General features: G+C 42.2%; 1 protein-coding gene across 2 annotated transcripts in view; it reads left to right on the forward strand.

Annotated features, from left to right (window-relative positions):
* Positions 1-14,267, forward strand: part of PTPRB (protein tyrosine phosphatase receptor type B) — a 117,070-nt gene that overhangs the window by 89,806 nt on the left and 12,997 nt on the right. For both annotated transcript variants that reach the window (XM_081249367.1, XM_081249368.1), the window contains 11 exons: positions 1,533-1,639; positions 4,569-4,668; positions 5,525-5,608; positions 5,709-5,726; positions 5,849-5,930; positions 7,473-7,563; positions 8,329-8,405; positions 10,310-10,444; positions 11,729-11,851; positions 12,038-12,201; positions 13,957-14,092. In XM_081249367.1, coding sequence (XP_081105493.1) covers positions 1,533-1,639; positions 4,569-4,668; positions 5,525-5,608; positions 5,709-5,726; positions 5,849-5,930; positions 7,473-7,563; positions 8,329-8,405; positions 10,310-10,444; positions 11,729-11,851; positions 12,038-12,201; positions 13,957-14,092 — 1,117 coding nt within the window. The remainder of the gene's footprint in view (positions 1-1,532; positions 1,640-4,568; positions 4,669-5,524; positions 5,609-5,708; positions 5,727-5,848; positions 5,931-7,472; positions 7,564-8,328; positions 8,406-10,309; positions 10,445-11,728; positions 11,852-12,037; positions 12,202-13,956; positions 14,093-14,267) is intronic.

Raw genomic sequence — 14,267 nt, forward strand, 5'->3', positions numbered from 1 at the left:
CCCTCTAGGTGGTCACAAAGCACTGAGCTGATCTCCCTGTGCTATGCTGCTGCTTCCCTATTTTACGTTTAATAGCTATCTATTTTACGTTTCATAGTGTATATATGTCCATGACACTCTCTCGCTTTGTCACAGCTTACCCTTCCCCCTCCCCATATCCTCAAGTCCATTCTCTAGTAGGTCTGTGTCTTTATTCCTGTCTTACCCCTAGGTTCTTCATGACATTTTTTTTCTTAAATTCCATATATATGTGTTAGCATACGGTATTTGTCTTTCTCTTTCTGACTTACTTCACTCATCGAAGTTTTGATTTGCATTTCTCTAATGATGAGAGATGTCGAGCATCCTTTCATGTGTTTGTTGGCAATCTGTATATCTTCTCTGGAGAAGTGTCTATTTAGATCTTCTGCCCATTTTTGGATTGGGTTGTTTGTTTTTTTTGATATTGAGCTGCATGAGCTGCTTATATATTTTGGAGATTAATCCTTTGTCAGTTCCTTCGTTTGCAAACATTTTCTCCCATTCTGAGGGTTGTAAAAGAAACTCTTTTCATGGGAGAGACTCTTTTCAATGTCCAAAGGTATAATACATTAGCAACACACACCGACCCCTCCCCTCCCAGTTAATGTGTGTTGACTCCTTGTTACCCTTTGGGGACATTGCACAATACCTCCATCAACAGTCTGTTATTCCTGGAAGCACAATTTTTGACTTGGAAGGTTTCTTTTAGAGATGGAAATTATAGATGTGATTGTTCAGTATCAGCTTGAAGATGCTGAGGAGATTATACCTGGACCTGGGCATGAGTGAGAAGGAGAGGGCAAAAGGTCAGAACAATTTGTCCTGGCTGGTACTAATGTTGGTACTACTTCAGCATTATTACAGGATGTGCCCAGATACTTTTGGGTGGAGCAAATCTAGATTTTTTTTTTAAGGATAAAAGAGTCATCCATTACTTTTCCTACGATTTAAATTAACCCTAGAAAAAGTTTTCCCATATAAACTGATCCTCATACTCTCAGTAAACCTATAGTCTGGGAATCTTCAGGATAGAATGGACTGAAGAGGTCACCCAAGCCAATCTATAACTTAGTGCAGGGCTGCTGTCCTACAGATTCCCTGAGAGCTGGTTCTCCAGTCTCTGCTTAAACACCCTCAATGACTGGAAGCTCACTACCTATGAGGCAGCTCATACTCTAAATGTTAGAAAGTGATTTTTTGTTCCCATATCGCTCTATGACTTCAGCCTACTATGCTTAGTTTTACATTCAAGAATGTAAACCTCGAGATGATAGGGACTTATTCTTTGCAGTATATCCAGCTCCTGGACAGGTACTGGCACACAGTAGGGGCTCAATAAATATTTGATGAATAAATGAATGAATGCATGAATGCATAAACCCAGGGCTATCTGATTTCATAATTCATACCCTACCCTACATACATATTGACCAGGTGACCACCCTGTTTCTCCTTGACCCTACTGTGGTGAGTCACTAATTTGTACTTAAATAAATCGGTTTTCTTTTCAGAATCAGCATTCGGGCTTTTACCCAGCTATTTGATGAGGACCTGAAGGAATTCACAAAGCCACTCTATTCAGACACATTTTTCTCTTTGCCCATCACCACTGAGTCAGGTAAGGCTAACCTTTCCATCGACTTTACATAGTCTGCCAAACACCATGTCACCTACAAGAGCCTCTAGCGGGGAGATCTGGGGACTTGGCTGATGGTGGTAAGGGGAACATTTATTTTTGCTTGGATTTTAATCTTTATATGATCATGGATTGATGTGGATTAGAGGAATTTCACAACTTCTGTAGCAGAATGGACTGAAAGGGGATTAATCGTGTAAAGAAGGTAGAAAGAAGTACCAGATTTTTTTCCTATTAAAAATGATTTTTTTTAAAAAAACAGTGGATGAAAAACATTCAAATCAAGAGCTTGCACAGGCCAAAACAGAAGTAGGTATAAAAGGCTTTCAAGTCATTAGTGGGAATGTGTATATGAAATATATACATAGAAATGCATAGAAAAAAAAGACTAGAAGGAAAAAACACCAAAGTATTAATGATGAATATCTCAAAGTAGTGGGATTACAGGTGACTTTTTTCCTTTTGTTTATTGTACATTGTTTTTACATGATAAAAAATGTTAACTTGGCTTTACATAAATTTATGTTAGAGGGAAAGCCTGAGTAATCATAGTAGCTAATTTTACTTTTCATCCTGTGGAGCAGCAGTTTTAAGCATTGTGCTTAGAATATACCTGATCCTCACTACAACCTTTTGAGGTAGATCCTATTATCATCCCCATTTTAAAGGTGAGGATTTGAGATACCAAGAGTTTATGTAACTTGCCCAAGATAGCAGAACTGCAATTCTGGCACTTTCTGCCTGACCTCTTAACCTCTGCACTGCTCGGATTCAGAATATTTCCAACATGCTGAGAATGGCTTTATTTTTTAGCACATTGTTCTTTGAAACCATTATCTGCCCAGCCTTTCCCTGTACCCAGCCTTCCACAATGCTTGGTCTCAGGAAGTTCTTCTTTATAGCTAAAACAGTCTCTCATGCTGTATGACAAAAGATGACTCAGCCTCACAAACGCTCCCATCTATTTATGCCACATATAGGGATAATCTCCCACTTTTCAAACCAAAGAGGGATCAGAACACAGGAGGATTTAGATGTGTTTGCTTAGAATTTAATGTTAAGTAAGGGATTTGTAAACACAATTCTTCCCTATTTAAATTATTGTTATACAACAAAAATTGTATGTAGTCCAATAAAGGAAGATAGTAAACATATATCCAAAAAAGAATATTAACCACAGTAAAAGAAACATGACTGTGTTGATTTGGTAAGTCTTGAAAAGCACATCGAATAAACAAATCCAAGGGCTTAAAATGCAACTTCAAAAATGGACTACTCCACAGACCTAAATGTAAGAGCTAAAATGATCAAACTTTTAAAAGAAAACATAGGAGTAAATCTTTGTGACCTTGAGTTAGGAAATGGTTTCTTAGCTATGATACCAAAAGCACAAGCAATAACAACAACAAACTAGATAAATGGGACTTAATTAAAATTTAAAACTCTTGTGCTTCAAAGGACACCATAAAGAAAGTGAAAAGACAACCCACAGAATGGGAGAAACTATTTGCAAATCATATATCTGATAAAGGTCAAGTATCCAGAATATACAGAACACTTACAACTCAATAATAAAAAGACAAATAACACAATTTAAAAATGGGTAAAGGATGTGAATAGACATTTCGCCAAAGACAATACATAAATGTCCGATAAGCACATGGAAAGATGCTCAACATCATTAGACATTAGGGAAATGCAAATCATAACCACAATAAAATACTACTTCACACCCACTAGAATGGCTATCATCAAAAAGACAATAACAAGTGTTAGTAAGGATATGGAGAAATCTGAACCCTTATACACTGCTTAGAGAATGTATCAATAAAATGGTGTAACTTCTTTGGAAAACAGTTTTGCAATTTCTCAAAATACTAAACCTAGAGTTACCCTCTTACCCAGCAATTCCACTCCTAAGTGTATACCCAAGAGAAATGAAAATAAAAACTTGTATATGGAGATTCATAGCAGCTTTATTCATAATAACCAAAAAAATAGAAATAACCCAAATGTCCATCAATGGCTGAATGGATAAACAAAATGTGATATATCCACACAGTGGAATATTATTCAGCATAAAAAGGAATGAAATACTGATACATGCCACAACATGGATGAACCTTGAAAACATGCTAAGTGAAAGAAGCCAATCACAAACAAAGCACATATTTATTTCTCAATTTATTGTCCAGAATAGGCAAATCTATGAAGACAAAGTAGATTAGTGGTTGCCAGGGTCTAGGGAGAGGGAATGAAGAATGACTGCTAAGGGGCATTGGGGATTCTTTTAGGGGGTTGATGAAAATGTTATAAAATTGAATGTAAAATAATTGATTGAATTGTGCAGTTTAAATTGGTGACTAGTATGGCATGTGAATTATATTTCAATAAACTGTTTTTAAAATGGGCTACCTGTTCATAAACTCCCAGTGGCAGTATCGAACCAGATAATAAAAATTATTTGGATATATAACAATATCCAGATATATATTTCATTAAAATAATTCTGAGCAATTCACTGGATTTGCCAATGTCCCAGATGTTGTAAAACACGTTTCATACAAGTGAAATAGCATATTGACCTTGGTGGCAAACTGCTGGCCTTTATCTCAAGTGCCCCAAAGCTTTACATACAAGCATAGATGAAGTCCCAAATTCCTTTATAAGCTGAACACCATTGACTTCAAAAGTATAATGACCAACCTGCTGTCACATGGTAGTAGCCAATGTTTCATCTGTTCAGCTGCATACTGCTTAGCCTTTAGATAGTAAATGCCTTAATGTGGGCATTGTTTGAATCCTTCTGTAATAACATTCCTAGGGAGATAGTGTTCCAATAGCTATCTTACTGGTTCTTTAACACTAATTTTCCCACCTGGGTTTGTTGTTGCCCTCTGGATTATTGTAGAGCCTTTGTTTGGAGTTATTGAAGGTGTGAGTGCTGGTCTGTTCTTAATTGGCATGCTGGTAGCTGTTGTTGCCTTATTAATCTGCAGACAGAAAGCCAGGTGAGTACAAAGATCCCTTTGGCAATTGGGTCCACAATTTTAAAGATGCAACTGAAAATGCTCTTTAGCCTGAAAAGTAAGGAGGGAAAATCATTTAATTTCTCCAGGTTAAATTACCTTTGTTTCTTCAGAAAAACAAGAATCAAACCCTAAAACCATGACTCACTTTTTTCAGCCTCTCTACATACCACTGCTGAGTCTTGCCCTCACCAAATGACTGAGGGGCCATCTGTAGCCTCATTTGGATGTGAAATAGCTCCTTTGGCACAGGGAAAAAAAAATCGTGTGTGTGGTTCAGTTACCTCATGAAGACAGAGATGTCTGCAAATTATATGCCCGAATACTTTTCTGAAATATGCTGAAAAGTATGATTGACATCTCCATTTTGAAGCTCATATCTGCCATGCTAATTTAAGAAGGGACCAAAAAGAATTAAACAGCATGTGGCCCCAATGCCATGCCCTCTTCTCTTAGGGAATTTCTTTTCTTTGGCATGTCCTCTCTCTTGCAGTCGTGTCTTGCCTCTAAGGTTTACTCTGTGTGTGTGTGTGTGTGTGTGTGTGTGTGTGTTTATAGAAAGCTTTATTGAGAGTGTGGGAAGTGATTATGACCTGTAGCCAAAAACCAGAAGACAAATCTTCAGCTATTGCAGGATGGTTTCTGAGTGGGAAAAATCTATTTCTTCTTTATGTTCTTCCTCACTTTTCCCTCCCTCAAAGGGATGTTGGCTGAGTGTAAAATATACATGTACTGAAAAATCCATACTTGCACAAACATGCACAGCCTTACCATAAATGGAGAAATTTGTTTAAATTATTTCATAATCAGAATATAAGTCCTCTCCCTTGTGTTTCAGCCATGGTCGAGAAAGGCCCTCTGCCCGCCTGAGCATTCGTCGGGATAGACCACTGTCTGTCCACTTGAACCTGGGCCAAAAAGGGTGAGCACGTTTTCCTTCACTTCATTTATTGAAAGATGAGTTGACTGTGTTACATGAGATTTGCTAACGAGATCTTTCTCCTTTTGGCTTTTCTTCACAGTAACCGGAAGACTTCTTGGTAAGAGAGAGAACTCATTAGTTACTGTATTATCTACTTTTGAAATGTAGCTGGGGCTGGGTATGGCATTTTCCCTGTTCTTCAGTACTTTTCTTTTCTTTCTATTATATTTTTAACTATAGCCCAATAAAAGTAACTCAGTTTGAAGGACACTTCATGAAGCTGCAGGCCGACTCCAACTACCTTCTATCCAAGGAATATGAGGTACAACTCCGAGGCAATGATGCTTTAGCACCCCTGGTCCTTAGCAGAATTTCCCTCCAAGCCTTCACTGTGGAATCACAGGCTGATTGGGCTCAGGAGTTAGGATGGCACTTAGGGTCTCAGCTGAGCATTCTTTTGTGCCTGAGTCCATTCCCTGCACAATATGCCACCTACTCTCAGAGGCCATTTTGATCTCCGGAATAGTACAGCAGACAAAGCGCTACCCAGACCAGATGGTAAGAAAGAATTGACAAACTTCAAATGCAAACCAATGCTGTCAGTTTTCTTTTTTTTTTTAACTTCTTTATTGGAGTATAATTGCTTTACAATGTTGTGTTAATTTCTGCTTTATAACAAAGTGAATCAGCTATATGTATACATATATCCCCATATCTCCTCCCTCTTGAGCCTCCCTCCTACCCTCCCTATCCCACTCCTCTAGGTGGACACAAAGCACCGAGCTGACCTCCCTGTGCTATGCGGCTGCTTCCCACTAGCTATCTATTTTACATTTGGTAGTGTGTATATGTCCATGCCACTCTCTCACTTCATCCCAACTTACCTTACCCCCTCCCCGTGTCCTCAAGTCCATTCTGTACATCTGTGTCTTTATCCCTGTCCTGCCCCTAGGTTCATCAGAACCATTTTTTTTTTTTAGATTCCATATATATGTGTTAGCATAGGTATTTCTTTTTCTCTTTCTGACTTACTTCACTCTGTAGGACAGACTCTAGGTCCATCCACCTCACTACAAATAACTCAATTTCATTTCTTTTTATGGCCGAGTAATATTCCATTGTATATATGTGCCACGTCTTTTTTATTCATTCATCTGTCGATGGACACTTAGGTTGCTTCCATGTCCTGGCTATTGTAAATAGAGCTGCAATGAACATTGGGGTACATGTCTCTTTTTGAATTATGGTTTTCTCAGGGTATATGCCCAGTAGTGGGTAGTTCTATTTCAAGTTTTTTAAGAAACCTCCATACTCTTCTCCATAGTGGCTGTATCAATTTACGTTCCCACCAACAGTGCAAGAGTGTTCCCTTTTCTCCACACCCTCTCCAGCATTTATCGTTTGTAGATTTTTTGATGATGGTCATTCTGACCGGTGTGAGGTAAAACCTCATTGTGGTTTTGATTTGCATTTCTCTAATGATTAGTGATGTTGAGCATCCTTTCATGCATTTGTTTTATACAGATTGCTGTCAGTTATTTAAGCTGGCCTTTTGCTTGCCTGGGAGACAATGTGGTTTGGTGAAAAGTGCCCAGGCTTTGGATTCAGTTCCCAGCTTTGCCACCTGTGTGACCTGGGGCAAGTGAATTATCCTGTCTGAGCCTCATCTGTAAAATGGAGATGAGACTAACTCCTGTGGGGCTCTCGTGGGGATCAGAGCTGATGCACAGAGGTTGAATAGGAGACATTCCACAAATGGAGCTAGTGTAACATATGGTTATGTTATTATGTATCTCAGGGACCGTCTGATTTGCCCTTTTCTATCTCACATTCTTCACCTGCAAACTTATTTTTGACCCAACAGGACCTAAAAGACGTGGGTCGAAACCAATCATGTGACATTGCACTCTTGCCAGAGAATAGAGGGAAAAATCGATACAACAATATATTGCCCTGTAAGTTTTGTGTTGAAATTTGTAATACTGTCTTCCTCTAGCCATTTTTTCTCTTTTACATGAGTAAAATGGGGCAAAGTAATATGGTATAGCCGGATATGGGAGATCAGAGGCTCTGAAAAGTCTTTAAAAAGAAATGATCTGTATGTTATTGCACTTCCCTCCAGGGAGATAACAACCAGCTGAGATTCTGGCTCTGAGAGGCCTCTTATGCTGTTGACATTTCACCATGTGGTCCTAATGCTTCTCCTTAGAGGCCTAAGAGCAGTAACAGGGTTAACAATAAGGGCAAAGCTGGGTTTACTTAAAGTCTGTAGTTAGCAATTTTATATATATATATATATATATATATATATATATATATTTGTTTGTTTATTTATATATGTATATATATATTTATATGTTATCCTTACCCAATTAGGTGAAGCAATAGAAGGTAGTTTTTCTGGATTGTATTCATTCTAGCAGTGAAAGGGACCTGGCCACTCCATCGGGCAAATGATATGTTATTACAAAGGAAAGCACAGAGGGGGCTTCAGAGAGCATTTGGCTCATCTGCTTGTGTGTTTCTGGGCCACCTGTGCAACCAGAGGCAAGTTAGTGATCCTGTCTAAGCCTCATCTGCAAAATGGAGATGAGAATACCTCCCCTGTGGGGCTGTCATGGGGGTCAGAGCTAACGCACATCAAATACCAAGCATTCTGTAAACAGTAGGAGAATCACCATGACTCACTGACAAATCTCTGTCAATAAATTTCCCTGCAGATGATGCCTCTCGAGTGAAGCTGTCCAATGTGGATGATGACCCGTGCTCTGACTATATTAATGCCAGCTACATCCCTGTAAGTGAACCAACCACGGGGCCATAGTAACTGGGATGAAGCTTTGACGGGTGGCTCTGCTGGAGACAACTCTCCTCCAACACGCTCCCACTGTTCTTAGGTCTGGAAACATGTCAGTTTTAGAGAGAGAAAAAAAAAAAAGATCATGTCTGATTGCCGTAAAACACAGGCTGTCCTATTCAATCACTGCTAAGGCCCAGTTTTCAAAATGGCTATAGTCACATATGATTATAATGAGCCCAGGAGGCATTTTCAAAGGTCATTTTCTCTCTGCAGCCCTTAGTCAAGATTAGAGCTCCCTGAGGAAGCTAGACCTCCGTGGCTAAAGCTGCCTAGCTAGGGAAGCTGATTCAAAGTTATGTGGATTTTTGAAAACCACAGACACAACTTAAAGGTTGTGTCAAACCTTTGGGCTCAGATTCTGGCTAGCATTTCGCCAGCTTCCTACATCACCTACAGTGGAAAAAGCTTTAAGGTCAGACAGACCCCGTTTGAATCCCATCTCTGCCCCTTGCTGACTCTAGGACCTTGGGCAAGTTATGTCAATTCTTTGGGCCTCCATTTCCTTTTCCAAAAAAAGTGAGGATAATATTTACCTCAAATAATCCTCCATTCACTCCATAAACACTATATAGTAAAGTGCTAACTGTAAGTCAGACTCTGAGCTCTGTACAAGGAGAGGGTCAGATGGAATCCTAACCCTCAGGGAACCCTCAGCAGAGTTGTGGCATCAGGAAATGACAAGGTGGGCGATGCCCTTGACAGGCTAGAATGGTGCTTCTCCAACATTAACATATATCCACATCATCTGCGGGTCTTGTTAAAATGAAGCTTCTGACGGGACTTCCCTGGCGGTCCAATGGTTAAGACTCTGTGCTTCCACTGCAGGGGGCGCGGGTTTGATCCCTGGTTGGGGAACTGAGACCCCACATGCTGAGCATCTCGGCCAAAAAAAATGCAGCTTCTGATTCAGCAGGACTGGGGTGGGATCTGGGATTCTGTATTTCTAACAGGCTCCCAGATGATCCCTGTGCCGCTGGTCTGAGGACCACTCTCTGAGTAGCGAGAGGCTATAGGTTGCTGCAGGAGCTTCTGGGAGAACATCCTCCAGCAGAAAGAAAGATAAAGGAAGGCTCAGCAGAGCAGGCACCACGCTGAGACTTGGAGGATAAATAAGGATTCGCCAGACGAGAGGCAGTGGGTAGGGCAGGGATGGGGGTGGCAGAGGTGACACAGTGTAGAGGCCCTGAGGAGAGGCAAGGAGAGAAAGAGCTTCTACTGGGATCTGCAAGTAATTCCATGTTGCTGGAGTGCAGAATGTGTGGGTGAAAATATCCTAGCTCATAGAGTTGTGGTTACAATTAAATAAGATCTGTGAAAATCCTGACCCACAGCATGTTATAGGGTGGATGCTCAATAAACAGTGGGTTCTCTTCCCTTAAGTTTCCCTTGCATGGTGTCTCTTACCAACAACCCAAAGTCAAGTACCTGAAATGACTAAAACTCTTCTATGTTAAATAGGGAAAGAGCCTGATCAATGTCACTTCCTCAGACAGTCCATACACACACACACACACACACACGTGCGTGCACGCACACGCACAGGTATATATATTTACACTCATAATTGAGGGTGAAGTGTTTTCTAAATTATTGCCTGAGTCCTCCACTGCCTTTAAAAATAAACCCAACCTAATAATAAAGAACTTGGCTCTTAACAATAGTTCAGTGTTCTGGCCTTTGTCCTTCCTGCTTCCAAGCTTTGACGCGTGTTAGTGTCTTTTTTCTCAAGTCAGGGCCCTGGCAAAGACTTACATCTCACCTAATCTACAGAGCTAACCCTTTGTTTAGAGTTGTGAAGAGACCCATTGTTTCCGACTCTCCACATTGTACATTCATTGCAGGGCAACAACTTCAGGAGAGAATACATCGCTACTCAGGGACCTCTTCCCGGCACCAAGGATGACTTCTGGAAAATGGCGTGGGAACAGAACGTTCACAACATCGTCATGGTGACCCAGTGTGTGGAGAAGGGCCGAGTGAGTCCACAGTCTTCCTGACATACCAGCCTTGCTTTCCTCCGCCTGGGTGTAATTCTACTCCCCATCCCCATCAGAAGTTAAAGACCATAAAAGCCAAGTAGGGGTCATTTAAGAACACTGTTAGTGGATTAAAACCACTAGGTTATAAAAGGCTCTATCGTAAACCCAGCTGATGCCCAATTCTGATTCTGGGTCTGAAGTTTCAGTCAAAGATGTTTGCATTTGGGGCTTCCCTGGTGGCACAGTGGTTGAGAGTCCGCCTGCCGATGCAGGGGACGCGGGTGCATGCCCCGGTCCGGGAAGATCCCACGTGCCGCGGAGCGGCTGGGCCCGTGAGCCATGGCCGCTGAGCCTGCGCGTCCGGAGCCTGTGCTCTGCAATGGGAGAGGCCACAACAGTGGGAGGCCCGCGTACCGCAAAAAAAAAAAAAAAAAAAAGATGTTGGCATTTGACAACTGGGATTATCAGAAGCACCCATGACACAGAAGGAGTACCTGGCCTCTCGTCTGCTCCATTCTCCTCTGTATGGAGAGAAGAGATAAACTGGCAGAGTCACTGGTGCTGTCCCTCCTTTCAGGAAAGAAGGAGAAGTGAATTTTAGGCTGTGTCTGCAGAAACAGAGTAAAATAGTTATCTGGACAAACTAAGCAAACCTCTTGTACTGGCATTTATAATCCTCTACTTTGTATGGTTACTTTGAGGATTACAAAGAGAGATTACATGAAGTGCCCAGTAACTGTGCTCAATAATTATATGTGCACAGTCTGCTTTCGCCTGTCTCCACCTGTGAATGTGAGCTTGGCTAAATGTTCTGACTTTTCAAAGATCACATGGCACTGGATCCAGGTTGGGACAACGCTATCAAAATATTTTAAAAACGGACCAGGGAGACAATGCCTTCCTCTTCCCAACTGGATCTTTCTTCAGAAAAACAAACAAAACCGAGAAATTGTTAAGACATGGCTTATGTGCTAGTGGAATTGAAATGCTGAGGAAATCAACAAAAACTCAAGCCATAGAACACTGAACCTGAAAGGAAAATGAATCCGAAGGTCGGGGGGGTGGGGGTTTGCTCCTTGAACGGTGTCTCTCCTTCACCTGGAGCAGCAGCCCAGCTTCAGCCCTGGCCATGAGCAGGTTAATGCAAAAAAGATGGTCAAATCGCCTTAGCAGCTCACCCTGGATTCCAACTCGGGAAGACATTTCGAGGAGGGAAAGTACAGTTTCATGGAGAAGGTGCGTTTCCGGACTCACTTTTTTTTTCTGCCCGCCTTCCTCTAGGTAAAGTGTGACCATTACTGGCCAGCAGACCAGGATTCCCTCTACTACGGGGACCTCATCCTGCAGATGCTCTCGGAGTCCGTGCTGCCCGAGTGGACCATCCGGGAGTTTCGGATATGCAGCGTATGTTGGTTTGTTTGACTTCGTTTAATAACGCAGCTTGGGCAGATGAAAAACACCCATCAATCCTATTTTCTGCTGGTTTCTTCTCCTGTAGTTTCGCCCATAGGAATCTCTGCATGGGCATGGTTGTCAAATTTGAAGGTTTGCCTCAGGCCGTTCCTCTTATTAGTCGCTCTGCTCTTACAGGAGGAACAGCTGGACGCGCACAGACTCATCCGTCACTTTCACTATACGGTGTGGCCAGACCACGGAGTCCCGGAGACCACCCAGTCCCTGATCCAGTTTGTGAGAACGGTCAGGGACTACATCAACAGGACACCGGGGGCCGGGCCCACCGCGGTGCACTGCAGGTACTCCACCCGCCGGAGCCAACAAAGTGGCAGCCGGGAGTAGAAATAAGGGTATAAGCCTGAAGAATCTAGTGGCTGGAGGATTTGTCTACCCAACCAGTCTACAGAGGCCCAGGGGATGTTCTTCCACCCTCTTCCACCCACTCCTCCCCAGCCTCACTCCTTTGCACTGTCTCTCACCCTCACTCTCCATCTTTCTCTCCCTCTTGCTCTTTTTCCTACTATAGCAAATGCAAAGTTCTTATGTGACTGCCAGTTCCCCCATAATTAGGCCCCATCTCACCCTGCTATCCAAATGCCCAGAGACTCCCCTCCCACTGTAGCCGGGGAGGAGACAGCTCACACCCATCCTTGCCTCTTACCATTCTTACTCCTGGAATGGCCTTCTCTCTCTCCTCCACCTGTGTAAAACCTAACCAGCCTTCAGGATCCCTGCTCTAGACTTTCTGCCAGGTCGAGTGGTACTTGCCATATGTGGCAACCCAATTTTTTTGCTCTTAAATTTCTGTTCTCTCTTGACTTCTCTTTGCTTCAGTCTGTACATTCATAAAATCAAGCTAACAAGCAGTCTCTCACTCTCTTTCTCCCTGGGGAGCCTGGGGTTTAGCTAATTAATGTTTGCAGAAACACTCTGATAGCCCTAACTGAATGGCAGTAATAAATAAAGAGCAGGGAATTGCTACAGTAAGAGAAATGTCAGATGTACTCATGTTCTCCAAATCTGCCCAGCACCCTAGGAGCCCTGCTTTTATATGTCATTGGAACCCTGATGCTTTTAATAGGAATGTGAGGCTCTCAAGAGCTTCCTGCTTTCTAAAGAATGGCAGGCATTTTCACCCAATACCACTGAAAAACTGTTCTTCTTTATCTTATAAATATGTGCATCAAAAATCCCCAGGTTGGGCTTCCCTGGTGGCGCAGTTGTTGAGAGTCCGCCTGCCGATGCAGGGGACACGGGTTCGTGCCCCGGTCCAGGAAGATCCCACATGCCGCGGAGTGGCTGGGCCCGTGAGCCATGGCCACTGAGCCTGCGCGTCCGGAGCCTGTGCTCCGCAACGGGAGAGGCCACGACAGTGAGAGGCCTGCGTACCGAAAAAAAAAAAAAAAAATCCCCAGCTTGCCATCACTTTAGGGAGCAATTTGACAATCCCTGGTAAAGCTGAAGGTGTTCATATTGCTATGATCCAGCAGTTCTGCTTCTAGATATCAACCCTTGAGAAATCCCCACACATGTGCACAATGATGTTCACTGCAACACAGTTTGTAATAGAGGAAAACTAAAAATGATCTCACTGTCTATCAGTAGGGAATGGATTAGTGGTGATTTATGAACTCTTTAAATTAGATCTACATGTAACCAGGTAGACAAATTTCAAAAAACAATATTCAATAGAAATGTTGGCAAAAGAATACCTAAAACGTGTTACCATTTTAGTAAATTTTTGAAACACACTAAAAGAATATATTGTGTGTGGATTTACATGAATATAGAAAGAGTATGAAAGCATGCGTGGAAATGATACACAGAAAGTCCTGACCCCTGGCAGGGTGGGAAGATGGAGGAAGGAAGGAGGAAGGATGGAAGGCCAGAGCCTGGGTTGTATTTCTTTGGGAGAGCACATTGAAAGAAAGAAGTATTCCTATAGTCTCCGCTAACTCGGAAGGGAAAGGAAAGATTGTGCTAGAGTCTCTACATGCAGTCCAGAAAGGCCAGTTTAATAAAAAGGCTCAGTCTTTCTTTACGCTCTCTTCTAGTGCCGGTGTGGGTAGGACTGGAACCTTTATCGCATTGGACCGAATCCTCCAGCAATTAGATTCCAAAGATTCTGTGGACATTTATGGAGCAGTGCATGACCTAAGACTTCACAGGGTTCACATGGTGCAGACTGAGGTAAGAGTTCGGCTGAAGGACACAGACCAGCCTGTCTGTCTCCCTCCTCTAAAATGTCCAGGGTTTTAATCTGATAAGGGGAAAGAACTATGACTCTTTAGGAGAAGAAAAAGAATTGAATATTGATGTTTTCTAGGACTTTTTATTTTGAAACAAATTTCAGTGACCTTGAGGA

The sequence above is a fragment of the Mesoplodon bidens genome (genome assembly GCF_964165515.1).
Source record: "Mesoplodon bidens genome assembly, chromosome: 11".
In the NCBI taxonomy this organism is placed as follows: domain Eukaryota; kingdom Metazoa; phylum Chordata; class Mammalia; order Artiodactyla; family Ziphiidae; genus Mesoplodon; species Mesoplodon bidens.